The following is a 21,200-nucleotide window of genomic DNA, read 5'->3' as shown; positions in this document are numbered from 1 at the left end:
TTCAAATTTTGTTCAACGATGAGGCCCATTTCTGTCACAATGGGTATGTAAACTAGCAAAACTGCCGTATTTAGGACGAAGCGCAACATGAAGAGAAACAAGAGCTGCCATTTCATCCAGAAAAAACCGACGGTTTAGTGTGGTTTATGGGCCAGTGGAGTCATCGGTCCATATTTCTTCAAAAATGATGCCGGTGAGAAGGTGACCGGCAATGACTACTTTTATAGCGTAATGATAACTGTTTGATGCCTTATGCCTTAAATAGATTTTAGATCAAGAAATGAGAACTGCATCGTGAACTAGGATCTATTGTGCCCTCTCCTAGATCACAACGAATCACTTAGCCCCAGCATATTGATAAATTAGAATATAGTATGCTGCTAGGTGCTATTGGACTGATGTGATCCTTATTTGGAAACATGGATCCAAGGATGTTTTTTCCTGTGCCTGCAGACTGCTATGCAGTCACCTGCTTGAAGCGAATCCGCCTAGAGACATGAGGCGAACATTCCTCCAAGATATCGACAAATATGGAACAATATACCAAGCAATATTCGAACTCAAAATTAGAAGACAGCGGCTGGGAAGATTTGCCTGGACGCAGACCGACCTCACTGGAATACGGTTCCCATCAAAACAGCGTCAAGCATCAAAAATTGGCTTGCTTCATTCCTGGTCGTCGAGTGGGCACAGTTCTTAGGAGATGGAATGTTCAAATTTCCCGATAGATGGACAAATATTATAGCTCTAGATGGGAAATACTCAGAATGATGCTTCATTTTTAAATAAACGTTCAAATGTTGGAAAAAAACACACAAACAAAAATATGGTTATAGACCCAGTACATATAAAGATTTTCATAACTGAGTTTCTGGAACCTTGTGCTCATAGACACTTTAGTTTAACGTCAAAGCGGTACTTCATACCAATTGAATTTTCAATTAGTCTCCACCTAATTTCCCACAGACACTTGTAGTATGATAAATTGAAAAGTATGTACGATAGGTTAGGTTAGTATGATCATGAGCCGCGCCTGACCTATTATGTCCCCTGGCAATCTAGATGGATTGCCGTTACGTCGTATATGACAAATACTTAGTCATCCCTTAGGATGCTTGCACTCTACAGAGTGCTAGTAGGAACTTAGTGTATTTCGAATCTATCGCTTTATACATAAAAGTTATAGTTTTTACTCATATAAATCCTTCCATCGTGTCAAATGCTCGTATAGACGATGCACGGCTTTACCGAAGTCGATCACGTCTTCAGGTGACATTCTTACACCACACATGACAATCGCGCCCAGTATCTCATTGTCCCGGATAACTTTATGACGTGAAACGCAGTAGAGTAAAGTCGTTTGTTTCTAGCGACACGCTACACTGCTAGCCTGCTTTCCAAGGCACTTCTGGCCAACGTGGTTATAGCCCTAACAGTTGTTTGGCTGCCCAGATACTATATAAGTTTACTAAAGCCTGAAATATGCTGCAGTGGTTTGATAGCTTAAAATTATTTCTCATTATTTCATGTAGCATAATATCATGAAACAGTTTTTAGGTTTAAAAACTAAAATATAATTAATAATTTCTGTATTTTCATTTCTGATCAACTACAGCATAAGTACCTACTCAAGAGACATGTATTCTAAGAGTTAACTGATATAAATGATAATTTCTGCTGATACTTAATTTGTTGATACAACTTTTGTAGACGTTTTGTCACTTTGAAGCACTCCTAATAATAGCAAAACACAATGATAAGCCGGGAGCTAATTCGTAGATTGAAATAGCGGAATGAGATAAGGTCTCGCTGCAAATGTAGTATCTTATATTAAATATTAAGATAGTTAGTAGCAGCAATAGCAGTGCACTTAAAACTTTACTAGTATGTGCTCATCTAATAGACTAATTTTTATATGTATATGCAAAAAACTAAAGCGATCGTGAGTGTCATATTGTAATGGCAGAGAAACGCTTGCTATCCATTAAGTAACGGCAGTTCGAAATTAGCGAGCGTTGGGAACAGATGCCGGATGAAATGAGTGAGAAAGTCGCTGACATTTTAAGCGCCAAAGAATGTGAAAAAGTTGTTAGAAATGCGCTGAAATTAAGCCCAGAAGAGAGTACAAAAATTGTCAACTATGCACTTGAGAAGGGATCGAACGAGCTCGTGGGTTTTATGGGTGAATATTTCAAGTTGCGAGTGCAAATAGCAGACGAGGTAAGCAAAATGCTGTGTAAAAGTGCATTTCTTAAAAAAATATTATTATAATCATAAATGCTCAGCAATCACCACAAGGTATACGAGAGCTTTGTTGTTTTGTAAAATCGGTGCCCGTTTCAAATGAATTGCAACGTGCTGAGTGTGAGCGCAAGAATTTTTTTCGCAAAGAGATCTGTGCCTACACAGCGATCTTGCCGAACATACAAAAGTATGGTGAGTATAATTTGGCATTTCATTTCAATTTCGAAATCTTATTTCCAATTGCGCTCAGCCACCACAAAACTGTCTGCTGAATGCTACTATACGAGGGGTGATTTGTTGGTGCTTGAGGATCTCTTCGCTGCCCATCTAGGCTATCGGCATCTGGCCAGCGATGAGCCATATACGAACAGGCATATCAAGCTATTTCTCACGCACTTGGCACAGCTGCATGCCGGCAGCATTGCATGGGAGGAAAAGGAAGGCGTCAATATTGGCAAGCAATTCGGGGATTCTCTATTTGARCTGRTGTTAATTGCAGAAAATGAGTGGTACGTCACCGGCGCAAAGGTAAAGTGARATTGAACACAGTTGYAGCAATATTTAGATATACATAYAAAGGGTGTTTTTTTGACTTGCGATTGAAAGACTTGTCGCGGATAGCTCGAATAAATTCCAGTCCAGAAGAACAAGTTTCGATGATCACTTGTTGCAGCTATTGGGGCCGTTTGTCAGTAATAGCGTGCCGAGTATTCTATTATAGAGCTTGGATGACAGGCCAAAGTCCCAGTGAGTTAATACGCTCAACCAATAGTTCATAGTGCTTCAATAACGTCCATCCGTTCCTCATTAATGGGCAGCTTCATTTTTGAAGAAATTTCGACCAATGATTTACTCTGCACATAGAATATACAAAACAATGACTCTTTGATGATGCCACGGAGTCTCATCGCGTGCTTTGGCTTCCACGCCACTGTTGACAGTCATAACTTCGAAGTCGTAGATAATTTCATCTATCATGGAACCGGTAATAATACCAACAACAATRTCAGCCTCTAAATCCAAAGCACAATAACTCTTGCCAACAGGTGCTACTTCGRACTGAGTAGGCAGTTAAGAAGTAAAATYTCMTCYCGACGAATAAAGACCCAAKTYTACAAGTTACTCATCATCCYCGGCATGCTATATGGTGCAGAGGCATGGATGATGACAACATCTGATGAGTCGATGTTACGAGTTTTCGAGAGTCATGTCTTCCGAATGGAAACACTCCAGAGTGTTCGACGAAGTACCCGCTGGGCGAAGCAGAGGAAGACCACCAGTCCGTTGGAAACGCCAGGTGGAGAACGTAAGCGTTGTCTACGCGAATAAAGGAAGAAATAAGCCGGACCGGTAACAGATTAACGGGTGTTCGGCGTCAATTCTTGCACGAGTTTGATTATGTAAGTCCTCAAACCACGATCCTTCCGCAAATCTTCCTTAAACTGGATGGGCACAGCTCGCAATTGGGGATGAACTCATTCCGGCATTTGTGCTCGAACTATCGGCTCTGCTGGACGATTATGTAGACCGAAAATTGGACAAAACGCCCAACTCCAAAAAAAAAGTGTTGTCTAATTGAAAACGACACATTAGAGAAGCACCCGCTTAATTAGTTTTGTTATAAAGTACCATTTCCAGAAAGAAAATTTCGTCTATATACATTGACTTTTCTCATGGCATGACAGTACGTTCCCTTAACTTGTCAAAACTTTTTCTTGACTATGAAGTATTAACTAAATTTAACTGCTCAGATTAAAAAATTTTAAATTCTTTTGTTTTCAGGGAATAATTTTCCTTGCGAAAAATTACGGAAAATTTCAAACACCAGAGAAACAATCCCTCATCAATGACAAGCTTTTTGCGCTGCTTATGGACATGCAAAAGTATACGGAACCCTCAATCACTTCTCGTAATGTTTACTTACATCGTGACTCATGGGATCGCAACATATTTTTCAAGTTCAACACAAAGCATGAACCAACTGCTTGCTGTATTGTCGACTTTCAACAAAGCCGATATGCACAGCCTGGCTTAGACCTACTATTCTTTTTGTATGGCCAAACCACAGCGAGCGAAAGAAAGCTGCATATGAATGAGTACATCGAGCATTATTTTTCCGCGTTGCAAGCGCGCTTCACAGAGTTGGATTTGCCGGCTGATATTATTACTAAGGCAGAGCTGCTGGAAGATATACGTCGTGCTCATTTGCCCGYACTCGTTAATATGGCCATTACTAAGCCGCTGACAATGATGCCAGACGGTTTGTCTAATAAGTGGCGTGCAGAAGAGCAAGAAAAGTTCGACTACTATATGAATACGAAACGTGATGAGTTTTTTCGACGTATCATGGAAATGGATCCCACCTACCAGTCGAAGATTATGTGGCCCATTGAAGAACTCATCGAACATTTAATACAAAATCCAGATTTGTGTCAATAATTTTTTAATTTTTATTAAATTTATGATATTACATATATTCTTATTTACATCACTTGCTACAGCAACAACAAACGTATCATTTCATCAACACACTCAAAAATATAATCTCGGAATGCCTTATCGATTTTAAGCAGCTCAAGCACCTCTGCCACTCGATCTACATTTGTATAGCGATGGAAAGCGTCCGGATGATTCAACTTCAAATCTTTTAAGTAATCTCCCGGTACTCGCAGTATCGTCGCTGATATGCAGTTGTATAGTGCGCCAAAGAGCTCCAACTCTTTCAGCGACTGCTCAAGTTCGCTCCGACTAATTTGCTCCGCTGCCGTTAGACCCTGTTGCTTTAGCTCCTCAGCGAAGTAATTATAGTAGCTATCATAGCACCAGTCTTTCATCGTTTTTCGTTGTTGTGGTGTTATATTCATATACACGGCCATGAGCACATCGATCGCAGGTGCACTATAGCGCGCCAGTTGGTAATCTACGAGCACGACCGGTTCTGTAGCGGGTTTCGATTTATTAAAAAAGAAATTGCCACCCCAGAGATCGCGATGGCAAAAAACATTCCGATATTTCTTGGATGGATTTACCATTTCGTATACGCTGTCCATGTGTAGCGGCAGCTCTTCGGCAATAAACTTCTGCAACGTCTCGCTTTGGTAAACGGGATGGACGCGGGCAACAGCTAAGATGGCCTGCAAGAAAATAGTACTGATAATATTCGAATAACTCATTCTCAAAATACTATATGTTCGAGTATATAGTATTAAATATTTCAAGATTGCAACTTTTATAGCAAAAAAGGGAAGAAAAATATATTTGTCTTGATTTTGATCGATCATGCTGAATGGCAGCAACTGCAGAGAAAGGCTCCGTGCAATATGGTCTGCAAGGTTGGCTGTCTTAGGTGAATTCCCCACAAGAAACTCCGCCTATGCGACTCTGCAGCGAAACTTATAACATCTACACAGACGGGCTACAAATGGCCCATGGAGAAGGTGCCGGAATCAATTGCTCGGAGCTGGAGCTGAGGCGACCCTTCAAGCTGACTTAGTACTGCAGTATTTTTCAAGCCGTTCATCTAGTTGTCGAATCCGTTAAGAAAACTGGTTGATAAGGCTGAGTTGGAATTCGTTAATGACATGAAGAATCGCTAAAATCAGAAGTAAAACACACGTGCTTTTTACTCACACGGTCTCTAAAGGTCTGTTGCTCTAATGACAGTTCACAACCCACTGGTATCATATCCGAGCCGGATGGGCATAAGTAACGACGATACATGCGGAAGGTGCTGGAAAGTAGGCATGCTTCTGTTCACCCTTATCCAGGACTCGCCTTAGCTATTTTGGAGCTTTGCAGCGCCAGGGTCTATATGAACTATCAAAATTATATAATAAGTCGCTTTTTAAGTTTGCCGTTGACGTCCTGTATGGCAAATACTCCCGCCCGAATTAAACTGAACCTCCGTCAAGAACAACAGCCGGCCAATATAAGCTAACCTGCCCCAACCTATAGCGCTCCTTGTAATAATAATTTACTCTGACGTTCGTGAAGCTATCTTGTCAAATAAAGATGTTTCCATTCATGGACTTAAGTGAGGTCGCTCAGTTTATATGACAACTATATCCTACAGTTATCCGATCTGAACAATTTGTACGGAGACCATAACGTTTCCTCCCTTTGGAAAGGAATCTTTGCTAAATATCTTACAAAAGGCGAATGATTTAAGAAAACTTAACTATTATAATGCTGTTAAAGCTGCTACGAGAAATAATAATGATATATGCGGATCCCGCATATCTTATACTTTTTTTGAGAATATGTTGAAATACATTGAACATCCCAAAAAAATTAGAAAATATTCTTTTTATTCAAAACAAAAAAATCGCTAAGGTATATAGCACTAAGAGCGATTGAGTTATCTACTTAACACTTACCCTCACTCCCGCGGTATAAAAAACCACATCTGGTGTAACTGTCATCTCTCTGAGCACATCGTGTAGCTGCTCTCCGATATTGACTTGATTTCGCGTTTCGTATGTGATACTATAAGCATGCATGATGGCTAAGCTTTTCAATAGCACGTCCATCTGTGCTTGTGTGAGAAATTCCGCGGGGTCCAACAGTGGCTCATAACCCATATCGACAATATTTTGCATGACAAACAGATCTCTGCGGGTAAAGTAGCACTGAGCGCACCAGACCGACGGTGCTGTAGAAGATAACGGATATACATAAATAATAAAAAATCTCTATTAATGGGCATAATAATATTAATGATAATGATAACACAAGACATAACGCATAAATGGCAATAAAAAGAAGTCAGCAGATAATAAATCTAAAATTTATGTATCAGTTCGTTGGATCGATATTTGCAATTGTTGTTTTTTTCCAACAAACCCAAATACCTGTTATACTCACTCAATTTTCTTAACTCATTTAAGAGTTGCTCGTAGATCGCTGCCTCTTTGGTAAGCATGCCACAAGCTTCAATAAATGCTGTCATCTTAGGATTTTGATAAGGCAAGGATTTAACGAACACACGCGTTGTTTGAATTGCATCATTTAACTAGAAATAATATCAGAATTAGGAATTTTTAATTAATGAGTCTAGAGACGAGCTTATGTGTGGAGAATTTAATTATTGGCGTCACCAATTTTAGTGATGTAGATGTAACGGAATTTTATGTAGTTCATACGTGTTGAGTTAGGCGTGTGGACTTTTTGAGTAGTAAATATTCTTCAGCTTCAAATAAATAAACAACAAAAAACTGTCGAACTTTCATAGAAATAGTAAATAAAGTGACCATTATTTCTGTCAAAATGAGCTTCAAAACAAGAAAAAACGTTAATCTCGACTAAACCACATATGCAAATCAATTGGTATGTCCAATACACTGATTATAGCGACCCTCTAACTTTTTGGTACCATTTTTTTGTAGTACGTTATGTCATTTGCTTCAAAAAAGGTCTCTATTTCGACGATCACCTCTATATTCGATGAAAACTTTTCCCAGCGGGTATTCTTTGGAGATCTGAGAACAAGAAATAGTCGCTGGCGTCCAGATCTGGAGAATACAGTGGATCCAAAAGCAATTCCAAGTTCAATTCATGGATTTTCCCATCGTTTTCACTGACTTGTGACACGTCGCATTGTCTTGGTGAAACTACACTTTCTGTTTCTTCAAATGCGACTGTTTTTCAGCGATTTTGTCCTTTAAAGGGTCCAGTAACAGTTTGTAATAGTCGCTAGTGTCTTTTGCTCCTTCCTTTTTCAAGTTAGTCAATACAAATTATTCCATAGATATCCCGTGATACAGACCCATAATATCCAGCCAACTTTTATGGTTTGCCGCGCTTTGGAGCGCGTTCAATGTGTGCAGTCCACTCGGATGACCGTGAATTGGACTTCGGAGTAAAATGATGGAGTCACGTGTCGTCCATTGTCACATATCGATGCAAAAACTCGTATTTACTACTCGTGCACAGCTCTAAACTTTGCTCTGAATCATCAACTCGTCGTTGTTTTTGGTCCAAAGTGAACTCGCGCCTCAACTCTTTGCACAGAGCTTCCTCATATCCAAATATTCTTGAATGACACGATAAACACGTTCAGTTGACATCTTTGGAGTGCCTGCTTTCTCGAACAAGTTCACTTTACGCCATCCAAAATCATTTTGTGGACTTTGTTGATGGTTTCGTCGGTAAAAACATTCACAATTTTCGGTGCTCACTTCACCACGTCTAAACTTAACCTATCAATCGTTGATGTTTAATTTTCTTGGGAGAGTGTCCGTAAACCCGTTATCTAGTCAAGTTTTTGCTTCAACAGTATTTCATCCCTTCATGTTCATGTCATATTTTATCAGCACGCGAAATTCTTTTTTATAAATTTTTTTTTTTTCAGAACAGAAGTTGCTTCACTCAAAATTATGTAATTCACTAATGTTTCGAGAGCTGTCAAATACTAAATTTGCCATGTCTTTTAAAGGTTAGGGCTAACTAAGAATAATCTAATTCTATTATAGTTGCGTCATTTATGTGACAGGCCGGGTACTTTTCAATTGACTCGTTATAACTTTATATGACTTCCGAAGTTTCCTAAAAAAAAATAATTATTGCGTCATTTATGTGACAGGCCGGGTACTTTTCAATTGACTCGTTATAACTTTATATGACTTCCGAAGTTTCCTAAAAAAAAATAATTATTTTAATTTTTCATTGAAAATAGCACTTTTTCAAAATGAAACACCCTTTATGTGCGGCAGTTACCCGTAGGTCAGTGCCACTCAAAACGGCATTACCTCTAGAAATTTGTATTTTAATTCCAAATGAAAATATTCGCCTAAGTAACCAGTTGGTCCACATTCTGGCGACACATTATATTCCAACAACGAAGCCGCTACATTTGAGTTCATTATATTGCTTAATATTTGCTCGACTTCGGAGCGTGAAAAGAGCTCATTTGGCTTATCAACACGCGTGAGCGTTGATGTCGTCGGACTCATTTTTATCACTTTTGCAAAAGCTATTGTGCGACGATACTGAAGCGCTCGCAGTCTCTGAATGGCAATCAAAACCAACGAGTACCGTGAAACTAACTTGTATACTCTGCGCTTGTATCAGAAAAAGTTCACAAGCATGTTCACGTCGTCGTCGCGTCTCCACAAGCGAATGGTAACTAAATCATATGGTTAGTTTACTCATTACTTATACTAATCAGTTATAACCGAAGATAAAGAGCGATTTTTCTAATTTTTTTGTTTATAAAGACGAGGGTCAATAGGAAAGTAATCACTTTTGTTTTGTTTATTGTAGTTTCAAGTGAATCTTAGCGAGGGATATGCAAGATCAGTTATTAGTTGTTCCCACGAATCGGTTCAAATTGTGTTCAGTATGAATATTTTATATCTCACAAATAAGAAATTTCAACTTATTTAATATGGCTTTATTAAAACTTAGGAAACTAGTGCCACTGATATCTGCTGGCCCTCGTCACCGCTAAGGAAAAACACCATATGAGTAACCCCGAATGCCAGCCAATATATGGTACATACAAGTGAAGTATGAGGTGTCACTACGGATATGGTACCATACTCGACTGAACTCAGACTGAATTAGTAATGTGACCGAGAAAAAAAAAGATTCATGAGAAATTAAACACAACCTTTTTATACACCAGTAAATAGGAATGGATCTGTGATCGATAATTTCCCCAGCGATGTCTACATATTCACCGGCGGGTTAAAGGTTGAAATCAGAACAGGAGCCGGTTTGTTCTACTATAATCCATACACAAAAGGTAGCTTTGAACTAAATTATTTTCTGACTAATATTGTGAGCATAAGAGAAGGTGACAAGTAAGTGGACCAAGTCTCCCTATCTTAGATTTTGCTAGATAAAATGTAGGTAACTGGATTATTATCATCTGGCTACCCAGTGGTATAGGAATAAAAGGAAATAAAAGTGTAGACAAGCTGGGCCACTCCGTGCAGCTATTCTTTAAGCTGCTTAGAGCATTCAGCACATCTCAGGTCTCGATCAACAGTACCACCGGGCATATCGCAAAGTTACTTGGGTCATCCATCAACAGATGACAGAAAAAAAGCTTCTACTTTTACGCAAAATAGAACTTAGTAACACTAAAGGTCCGAAAGTGGATTCTTTGTAACTTTATCTATGCGAGTTCCCAGCCATCTGCCATACTTAGATTTCCGTATATACAAATGCGGTCTTTGGATCCATTTTTGATGGTTAGATCGACTGCTTCCAAAAATAGAGCTACCTCATTTTGTTGGTAATAGTACATGTATTTCAATAATTCTTAAAAAGAGCGATTCTAGTACCCCAATACACTTGTGCCAACTTTTTTTCCCAATCATCGAAACAGTTGTTAAAGTCAATTTCCAAAATATAGTAAATTTAGAAAAAAACTCACGAAATATCATTGTAGCATGCGGCGGTGCATTAACGTGTTGCTTAAACCAAAAGTCGTCGGCCCTTATTTCCCGCCTCTTTTTTACGAATAGCATCACGCAAAGACGGATGCGGTCGATTAATCGCCTGATACAGAGTCATAAGCTTAGATACAAGACACATCGTCAATAAATTATAATATAGTACGTTTCATGACATTCACATGCGTTAACGCAACGCTGTTTTTCAAAAAAAAAAAAAAAATTTTGTGGTGTTGGAACCAATTGTGCTTTCATTTTTCTTAGGTCAAATTATCTTTCAAAATGGTTTTCACTGATCTCCCAACAGTTTAACGATGCCAGTAAAATCTTAGAATGTTTCCATGCAAGAATTTTTATCATTGATTTTGTATTGTATGCTATATTAGTCCGATATCGACGGTTCTGATAAATGAGCAGGTTCTTGGGGAACTGGAAAATTAGTTCGGGACGTCCGGACAGCGCTAAGTCGACTGAACTCGTCACGCTGATCATTTATTATGTATGTGTATATTATTTATAGGGTCTTGACATTTCCTTCTGGGTGTTACCAACTTCGTGACAAACTTTATATACCCTTTTCTATACATACTATACATCCATTTAAATATCTATTTGGTGAAAGTAAAATTAGTCAACACCACACCAAAAGTCATTTGGCAATTGAGATATCTTTAAAAAGCTCAACACAGTTGCTCCGCCCCTCCCAGAGATACATTGTAATAAATATAATTAATAAAAAAGTAATTAAATCGTATTATTTTATTGCATGATAAAGGTTGGTGAGTTGCTCTTATCAGTAGTTGACAATAAGCACACTTTATGGATGCCATATATCACTATCTAGAACAATATTTATATTTTGCTAACTCTAGGTAGATAACCATCAATGGAATAGATAAAATTACAAACAATTACAATAAATTCGTATACATACGAGCTTGTACTACAAGATATCCGTTCACAGCCTACTCAGTCTGATTAAAATTTTTTGTAAAAAACATAAATTTTTACAAAAAATTTCCAAATTTTTTTCCAAACATTATAAAACAATTTAAATAGTAAGCACAACAAGATTTCTCAGTCTCAAATCAGTACTTAAAATCGAAGGTATACTATATATGCAGCTTCAGATACTGATAACGTACTTAGAAACAGATGCCGAACTAATTATATGACTAGACAAGACAAGACAAAAACAAGAAGAAACCTTAATTTTGGCTCTCCCGATGCGAAAACAAAGCACTGGACTTTTAAACGATCACTTTGTACAGGAGCTAACGGGTTTTTCAATAAGGACACTACACAAATAGACTGATAGGGACAGCAAACGGCGCCATATATTTTTTTGCAATTTCATTAAGCAATGATATGCGATCCAACGACGAGTCGAAATTATAAAAAATTTACTACCGAAATTCGGAGTCAGTGGCCTCAACTTGAACAGCGCTACGTCCAATTTATGGTCGTCATAATCGTCCTGTCAGATCAACAATAGACCGTCTAGTGGACAAATTTGAATCCACAGGCGCAGTACAAAATCGTTCTTCTTTGTACTTCTTCCGTGATGATCAAGACCTACACGTTACTGTGGGTGGGAATCGCTACCGATGAATGATAACCGAATATTTTTGGTCCGAATTGGATGATGGACTTGGAAAATACATGATTCCAACAAGACGAAGCCACACAGCGAATATCACAATCGATTTGTTGGAAACCGAATTAGGGGAACGTGTTATCTAACAAAATAGCGCAGTCAAGTGGCCGGATGGTCGTGCCATTTGACGCCGTTAGACTATTTTCTGTGGGGTTACGTCAAGTCTATGATTTATGCCAACAAGCCAGTGACGATTAATGAACTTTGTATGAATATCGAATGTAAAATTGCAGCAGTATCGGCTTATTTGTAGCGTTTTTATTGAAACCCGCTTTATATGCTATGGTGGTCCGATTTGAATAATTTTTTCTGAGAATGCACCGTTGCTGTGGACAATAATCCATGTCAAATTTCGTGAAGATAACTTGTTGTTTCTAGATTTTGATCATTAAGTTCGTTCAAGTCTGACATCGGCGACTTCGGCAAATGAGCAGCTTCTTCGTAAGAAAATGACGTTGCCAAATTTCAGATCGATATCTTAGAAACTGAGGGTCTAGTTCGCGTTTATATAGACGGACAGACAGATGGACAACACTAACTCGACTTAGTTCCCCACTCTACACACTCTACTATACATGTTTTCTCCGTTTCTGTTTGGGTGTTAGAAATATTTTGGCAAACTTTATATACCCTACTCGGTATTTTGTCAGTTATTGATCTGCATCGTAGTCACCCAAATACCTCTATGTGCTGAACATTTCGTATTATAAGATTATAATATATCAAAAGCGACTAGTTCTATCATAGCTTTCTTCGCTCAAAAACTGCAATATATCACAAATCTGTTCCGCCATATACTTTCTGAAGTCGGGACAGTCTGCCATCAGTTTTAACACTGCATCAGTGCGTTCCACATGAACGTAAAAATTGGTTACAATCGCACGTGGAACATTCAGAATTGTACTGGCGATCGCTCTGTAAAGCAAACCGAAAAACTGAAATTCCCAATAAGATGTCATTAAATCGGAAAAAGAGAACGGCACATCAGTCTGCTCAAAGCCATTGGCGACGCAATCGCTTTCCAGATAATCGTAATAAAACCGCAAATACTCCATTTCTTCCGCTTTTCTTGTAGCCTTATCTAGGTTCATAAACAGTATGTATATCAGATCGATAGCAGGCGGACAGTAGCGCGCAGTTTGATAGTCCACGAACATTACCGAGTACTCGTTCGCACTCGAAGTGGCCACAGTGTTGTCGCTAAAGAAGACATTACCGCGCCAAATGTCGCGATGGCAAAGCACATTCCAGTACTTAGTAGAGCTATTGATCATGCCATACACGCTTGCAATGGCAGTCACAAAACGCGCTTCAATGGTTTCCCGAACAAAAGTAGGTTGCGCTTCTAATTGTGATGTAACCAAAGCGCGAATGGCACGTAACCCCGTGGTATACCACGGCACAAGTTGTGACACAGTGATCTCTTCGTCTAATTGTGGGTAGATGTCACCAATACAAACGCCTTCTATTTGTTCGAGCGCTAAACTGGATGCGTGCTGTGCAGCTAAAGTTCGTAGCACCTTACGCAAATAGTGTTTAGGAAGACATGCTTCGGTGCTGGGATACAAGGCATAACCCAATTTTTCCAAGTCTTCCAGAACAATGAGATCGTCGCGTGCATAGTAGCAGCGGGGCGACCAAGCAACAGTGGCTGTAAAAAAAGGAGAAATGATATCACATTAACAACAACTGTCGCACATGAGAATAAAGTACTAACTGGAGCAAAAGACAATATCAATATCTCGAGGTGATTTCTAATTTAAATCTTAGATATTTATTTGGTATGAAATTACTTCATATACAGCGCAGAACGCTTTGATATTTACCAACCAATGAAAAGGTAATTGTAACTTTTTCTTGAATTCACAACGTTTTCATCTACAAGGAGCGCTCGAAAGTAAACAGAATTTTTGAAATTTGAATGTCGACAGGTGTGTTTGAATCTGCTATCTTTATCGATTGTCCGGCCAAAATTTTATGACATTTCACTGATTGGAAGTAAATTTAATGCGTTTTAAGTGTCAGTATGTTTGTGTTATTGGTGCGAAAATGAGCTTCGAACAAAGAGCCAACATTAAATTTTGTTTTAAAATTGGTACAACTTTTACCGAAAAGTTTCAATGGATGAAACAAGTTTATGACGGTGGTTGCCTATCACGTAGCAGATTGCATGAGTATTTTCAACGTTTTCAAAGTGGTCATGAGGACATAAATGGTGAACAACATGTGAGTCAATCAAAAACCGTGATCACCGGAAATTCCATCGAAACTGTGCGTGAATTTATCAACATCAAAAATCAGCATTGAAATTAAATGGAATTGAACATCTCGAAAACATCGATTTATCAAATTTTGACCGAACATTTGGTCTTCCGAAAGGTGTGTTCCGCACCAATTGACTGACGATCAAAAATTGCTCAGAATCCAACAATCGAAGGACGATTATTTGACCAAAAATCACATTTTAACCATTGATCACTTCCCGTATTCACCTGTTATGGCACCGTGCGACTTCTTCCTTTTCGGAGAAATGCATTTGCCCATGAAAGGAAAGCGTTATGCAGACGTACAGGCCATTCAAAAGGCTTGCATCGGCATACTGGCGGCCACTCGTTCGACATGCTTTTGGACCGTGCAAAAAGCTGTAATGAAACAGAAATAGACTATTTTGAATAAAATAAGTTGATTTTGCTGGAAAAACCATTTGTTCTGTTTTTTTATGGTCCACTTTACTTTGGAAACCAGCTTCTACATCGACTACCTAGAGTATGGCAAAATATTGGCAGAAATATACGATGTTGAACCAGTGGCAGCTCCTATTCTTTTTATAAAAAAAATTGATCTTCTCATATGACCACTCACACCTCCGGATCGGAATGATTTCGGCGTAGCGATGAAACAAGCGTATCCTACGTCACTGTTGACAGTCATAACTTCAAAGTCGTAGATAATCTCGTCAACCTTGGAACCAGTATACTGTTAATACAACAAAGTCAGCCTCGAAATCTCACGTAGACAATTGGGAAGTTAAGTCCTCTCTCGGCGAACAATGACCAAACTCGTCAAGTCACTCAACATCATGGCATGGACGATGACAACATTTCATCAGTCGGCGCTAAGAGTTTTCGAGAGAAGAGTTTTGTTGAAGACTGTTGGTCATATACGCATTGCTCACGGCGAATATCGCATTCGATGGAACGAGATATACGACGACATTGACATACTAGATCTTATATCGGACAACTGTACCATATAGCTGTCATACAAAGTAAACAATTGGAATAAAGTCCTTGCATAGAAAACTTTTTTATCTTTTATCAAAAAATTTGGCATGGATTAATTTCTGGGGCAACGGTGGAGTCTCAGAAGAATTTTTTTCTTTATTTTACTTTTGTTATTGTGAAATAATGGATAAAAAGGAATTGCGAATGTTGAAAAAATATAGGTTTTTGAAGGAAAAGAATACAGTTGAAGCAAAAAATTGGCTTGGTAACGAGTTTCTGGACACAGACTTAGGAAATTCAATCATCAAGGATTGGTATGCTAAGTACAGACGTGGTGAAATTATCACTGACAACGGAGAACGGAGTGGACGTCCAAACGACGTTGACACCCACGAAAATATCAAAAAAGATTACAACATAATTTCGGATGCCAATAAAGTGAAGTTGTTCGAGATAGCAGACACTCTAAAGATATTAACTGATCGTGTACATCACATCATTCACAAATATTTGAGTATGAGAAAGCTCTGTGCAAAGTGGGTGCTGCAACAGCACACTTTTGACCAAAAACAACGACGAGTTGATGACTCGGAACAGCGTTTGAAGATGCTCAAGCGTAATAAACTCGAGCTTTCGTATCGATATGTGACAATATATGAAACATCGCTCCATAATTTCACTCCGTTGGTCATTCGAGTGGACTGCACACGATGAATCCGTTTAGTCGGCTGGCATAGTTATGGCGTTGCATTTTGGGATGCGCTTGGAATAGTTTTTGTTGACTATCTTGAAAAAGGAAAGAATATTGGACCATTTGAAGGACGAAATCGCCGAAAAACTTCCGCATTTGAAAAAAAATAAAGTTTTGTTTCACCATGACTATACACTGTGTCACACGTTAGTGGAAACGGTGGAAAGAATCCATGAATTGGACTTCGAATTGCCTCCTCATTCACCATATTCTCTAGATTTGGCACCTAGCGGTTATTTGAAAGAAATTTTCGTCGAATGAAGAGGTGATCGCCGAAATTAAGGTATATTTGGAAGCGAAGGGCAAATCATAATAAAAAAATTATATCGAAAAGTTGGAGGGTAGCTTAGTACGAGTAGTTATTGTAGTGTATCACCCTTGCAGGGATGTTGAATAAAAAAAAAAAACGAATTTTGCCAAAAAATATGTTTTGCTGTAGTAGGGCTTTCCATTTGACCTTTTAGCTTCAGTGCAACAGAAGTTCACTTCTTTTCACTTTTATGCGTTTTTTTGGCAATGTTCTCCCATTTAGTAATTTGCAAGTGGTTATAAGTTGCTCAATTACGATCAAGAGAATTACTCATACGCCAGCGCAAACAGCTGTGCCAAGGCGTATGAGTAATGAAGGAAATCAAAATTTCTTTATCATTTACTTGCGTTACAGATTTCAAGAAAATTTCGGAAAAGTGAGTTGTGTGATGGAAGAATTTACAGTAAAGAATCCTCTGACAAATCTCTAAATATAATTTAATAATTTTCAGTTGCTCAAAGAAGACTGTGTTTTTGAAATAACAGTGGCTCCAGTCTTAATATTAAGTGAAGTGAAATAGTTACTCACAGTATTTCCTTAACTGCTGCAAGAGTGTTGTATACAATGCCGCCTCCTTTCTGAATATTGCCTCCTTCTCTGGCTCTGCGCTGGCCTGTGGCACACGTTTGACGAAAGCATGCAGTTCGCACATTTCGCGCCCAACAGTCAGCTATGATTTCAGAAACAACATATGTAAAAATAAGTTCGCACGCTTTCAGCCTAAAAGTATGTCACACATTTGGCTATTAATGCCAAAACTTACATTTTTGTTTTCATCCGGCTCAGCGACGCTGTACTGCACGAGCAGATGATAGTATTCGCCAAGATAACCACTAGCATTCTTGGCTGGCGTCAGTAGAAAGTCTTCTAGCTGCAACTTGGAGTCCGTTGCGCGGGCTTTCTCAATAATTTGTTGGCATTCGGCGTTTGTTAGCAGCTTTATGGCTGCAGTTGGAGCAATTTTGTCTAACTCAGTCATAATTTTCGTTTTTCTTGTTATTTATGTAACACTAAAAATATTTTTTTTTTGTTATTGTAAAAATAAATAAATCCACTTTTGCGTTGATTCCCACTGCTTCAGCGTTACAAGTTGTTATTCTATTTTATTTAGCTGCTCTAGGTTTTGGCGACCGTCCAAATTCGTACAGCTTCTCGAGTCAACTGTCCGCCGCCGATTTTTATCGAGCAATAAGTGCTACCTACATATTCACTCTTAGATTCAGATATTTACATATGCGAGCACATACATATGCACATGTGTACGTATATATGGCGTTTAATACAGCTGTTTTTATTTTGTTAGTTTCTAATTGCATTTCGCTGGTTTGATAAGAAACTTACATGCACATATAGGTAAGTGAACTTTGGTTTGTCTCTTGTTCGATGACTAGGTGCATAAATCCAAATGAAACAGAGTGGATTTACTTACTACGCCGGCCAGGTCATGTCGTCCGAATGGATGAGAACACTCTATTTCTGAATGTATTCGACGCAGTACCCGTCGGGAAAGCAGAGGAAGAGGTGGAGACTTTAATTTGTGCCAAACAGCGAAAAGGAAAAACGGCTGGTGCGGTGTCTACACCAATAAAGAGATGTTTTATTTACTAGAAGATGGAAAATCCCTGAGAGTACTCTCCCGTTATTGGGAGGCTCTATTTTTCAACCAGTGGAGAGGATACTTGCGCTTATTCTGAATAGGAAGCTCTCATAGAAACTAAATATCAAAAGAATGAAGAAGACATCGGTCGCTTTATACTGTTATAGAGAAGCAATTGGGAAGAGGAGGGACCTCTCACCAAAATTGACGATCTGATGTGAAAGCGTAGTTGAGGCAAAAATGTTTTATGGGGTCGGTGTTTGGTGGAGGGCGATCGGAAAAACCGCACTTGCTATGCCGAGGGAGCGTGTTCAAAGAAATTCACTCCTCGGCGTCTATGGTGCACTACGGACAACCCCATTAAAGGCAGTCCATGTCATTTCACAAGTTGAACTTGTAGACATAGCTGGTAGGTACTTGGCGACGAAGACAGCTGTTAGACTTAGTGAAACTGTTTATATAAGAGAAAAACACTGAATCGCAGTTTCTTCTCTTCTCACACATCTGCGAGGGATTTGTGGGTGGGAAGAAGCCATTGGATAAGAATTTTATGGATGAACCGAAGTAAATATGGAAGGTAATATTAGGAGTCTTCTATCGGAAGCTCTCTGCAGCTTAAGTTTCAGACTGCCTGACCACTTCGGAGTCTTACAAGCGACGGTGAGGGTTCAGCTTTCTTCATAGAGGTGTGCGTTCACTCCAATAGCCGAGTAAACTAATTAGACAGTGCATGACCTCTTTACCAATAGCTGCAAACTTCTTCCGTATTAGACTGCTTTAAACTGCGTAAGCTGTGAGCTTCCTTAAGGGGGTAGGATTTCCCCAATTTCATCCAATAGAAATGTGGTCGGTTTCCCGATGTGTTTATGAGTTCTGGCCTTGGACCTTTAGGTTCTCCAGTAAGATCATCAAGTGTTGGTCGACAACAAGAACGTGTGAGACTAGACCATAAGAGGTCCTCCGATTGTTGGTGTTCTGACTGGACACTGTCTAATAGCTTTACATGCAGTGCAACTGCATATTTTGTCGAAGTTCTTTGCCAAAGCTGTTTGGAGGATAGCGAATCATCTTGTCAATTTCATCCCTATTGCCCTTGTTTTTCCAGACTGAAATTGAAATATTTCGGTAGACACACTTTTAGAGACCCTAGCGGAATGGATGGTATTTATATTAACTGCCTTTATTTGTTGTAAGCTCAAAACGTCGATCCATGAGATTTGTTTATCCACTTTTAGAAGTTCAATGACAAATATATGTCCAAGTGAAAAATTTTCTTCGGAGATTATACCGTTATTTTGGATAATAAGGCATACCAAAATCTCGTGAAGGTATCTTGTTGATTAAAAAATTTCCATGGAGATTTGGGTCTGTCAGACTTTATGGCAGTCACATGTTAAAGTTGTCCGATATCAGTGACTCCGACAGATGAGCAGCGCCTTGGGAAAAAAGCACGTGTGAAGAGTTTCAGACCAGAACCAAATATTATTTATTTCCAGCTTACGAAACACTCTAATTCAAATAGGTATTTCTACTGTTTTCAATGCTGCAAAAATCATACATCTATTTCTTGAAGCTAAAGTGACTTTATTTATTAATATCGCCTGAAATTAGTGATTCAGAAATGTACTTATGAAATCAAAAGGCAAAGTAAAGCGGCATGAGATGTCTGTGTTTGCATTAGTCATCACTTCAGCAGTTGCTTTTTATGAAAACTGCATCTTTCGACGCAATTGTCGCTTCTCCGACAGCATGGTGCCATAAGGGCGTATTGTAATGTAATAAATAATCTCCACGAAGCTCAAGAGACTGGCGCCAACGAAAAGGCCGGTAGTGCCGCCAATTGATACTGAAATAATTGCAATAAATTGAAGAATTGTCATTTACTTTGAATCATATATACAGATTGCAAAGAGAACTGTGTAGACTTGTGTAAGAGAGAGACAACCATAAATAAAGTCATATACATATACTTGTAAATCAATGAAAATACATAAATCACATACCCACTAGATCCAACTTTCCACGCACAACATTTCGTTTATAGCGCTCTGTGGGCAATTCAATGAGCGAAATCTCAACTTTTGCCAATGGATTCTGATTCTCAAAAATGCTGTATTGAAAGTATTTATTTAAGTATAACTTTTGGAGGAATCACTGTAAGCTTTCCCAGTCGGCATTTGAAAGCAGAATTGCATACAGTAGGAATGTCTAAACACACTTTCCACTACCTGTCAAATGCTAACTGGGTTGTAATATTTACATATTGTTTACTTTTCTTTGCTGTCATGCACAGTAGAAATGTCAACTTCTGTGCAGGAGGGCAGACAATCACATACCAGCCCCTTGCGTCCACGCGACCACTTGGCAATGATTACCGATAAATCTTCATAATTGCGATTCAAACACTCCAGCCCATCCATATTGCACATCTGCCAATCTGGTGTGTTCGGTGAAAGATGACTGGAGCAGTTACAGAATTCTATCTGGCGATCCTTGCGACACTGCACCGTGCAAGCGGAATAACTATAGTAACGGTGTACATCCAAATTATTTTCATCGCTAAAGCGACAATTGCGCTGAGCCACACTCGTTGCACGAATTTGATCGTCGTTTTGAATATCGCGCTTGGATATGTGGCGACTAAGAGGGAAAGATTGTTAAACTGTTTATTTATCTTTTAATTTTTTAAGAGATATTATAAAAAAATGTGATGAGGAAGTGATTTATATACATAAAATATATTTTAAATGATAAACTTACACAAATGACACATACGGCCCAACCAATAGGTAATCCGTTTTCGGTGTAACAAAAGTGGGCACCTCCTCCTCACCAAGAATAAAAACCTTAAATTCAATAATAACAGAGAATATAAATGAGTGAGAAAATTTATACTTCAAAAGTACAGGGTGAGATATATTGTTTGTCAAAAAAGTCTTGCGGTATTTTCGCTAGTTGGCGCTGAGAGCGCGTAGTTCTAGTTTTATTCGTCGCACCGGGTCATGCTATACCTTTTTG

General features: G+C 38.8%; 4 protein-coding genes across 4 annotated transcripts in view; 1 reads left to right on the top strand and 3 right to left on the bottom strand.

The window, feature by feature from the left end:
* The first annotated feature begins 2,015 nt into the window (after positions 1-2,015).
* Positions 2,016-4,725, top strand: LOC108973822. Its single transcript, XM_018941315.1, has 4 exons — positions 2,016-2,220; positions 2,286-2,436; positions 2,495-2,772; positions 4,027-4,725. Exons 1-4 carry the CDS (start codon positions 2,026-2,028, stop codon positions 4,681-4,683), a joined length of 1,281 nt encoding a protein of 426 aa, XP_018796860.1. The 5' UTR covers positions 2,016-2,025; the 3' UTR covers positions 4,684-4,725.
* LOC108973823 lies at positions 4,685-9,349 on the bottom strand. Its single transcript, XM_018941316.1, has 4 exons — positions 8,991-9,349; positions 7,108-7,255; positions 6,621-6,895; positions 4,685-5,378 (listed from the first exon to the last, which is right to left on the bottom strand). Exons 1-4 carry the CDS (start codon positions 9,192-9,194, stop codon positions 4,740-4,742), a joined length of 1,266 nt encoding a protein of 421 aa, XP_018796861.1. The 5' UTR covers positions 9,195-9,349; the 3' UTR covers positions 4,685-4,739.
* A 2,750-nt stretch (positions 9,350-12,099) lies between these two features.
* LOC108973774 lies at positions 12,100-17,564 on the bottom strand. The gene is made up of 3 exons (XM_018941250.1): positions 17,349-17,564; positions 17,114-17,255; positions 12,100-13,951 (listed from the first exon to the last, which is right to left on the bottom strand). The coding sequence occupies exons 1-3, from the start codon at positions 17,562-17,564 to the stop codon at positions 13,023-13,025; spliced, it is 1,287 nt and encodes a 428-aa protein (XP_018796795.1). The 3' UTR covers positions 12,100-13,022.
* Positions 17,565-19,885: 2,321 nt separating this feature from the next.
* Positions 19,886-21,200, bottom strand: part of LOC108973773 (sodium channel protein Nach) — a 4,183-nt gene continuing 2,868 nt past the window's right edge. The window contains exons 5-8 of the mRNA XM_018941249.1: positions 20,943-21,028; positions 20,454-20,822; positions 20,186-20,292; positions 19,886-20,028 (exon numbers count right to left, since the gene is read on the bottom strand). Coding sequence (XP_018796794.1) covers positions 19,886-20,028; positions 20,186-20,292; positions 20,454-20,822; positions 20,943-21,028 — 705 coding nt within the window. The remainder of the gene's footprint in view (positions 20,029-20,185; positions 20,293-20,453; positions 20,823-20,942; positions 21,029-21,200) is intronic.

Source organism: Bactrocera latifrons, unplaced genomic scaffold (assembly GCF_001853355.1).
Source record: "Bactrocera latifrons isolate USDA-ARS-PBARC rearing strain unplaced genomic scaffold, ASM185335v1 scaffold_50, whole genome shotgun sequence".
NCBI classification, from domain to species: domain Eukaryota; kingdom Metazoa; phylum Arthropoda; class Insecta; order Diptera; family Tephritidae; genus Bactrocera; species Bactrocera latifrons.
Note: the sequence above shows the minus strand (reverse complement) of the source record. Positions and strands in the feature narration are given on the sequence as shown.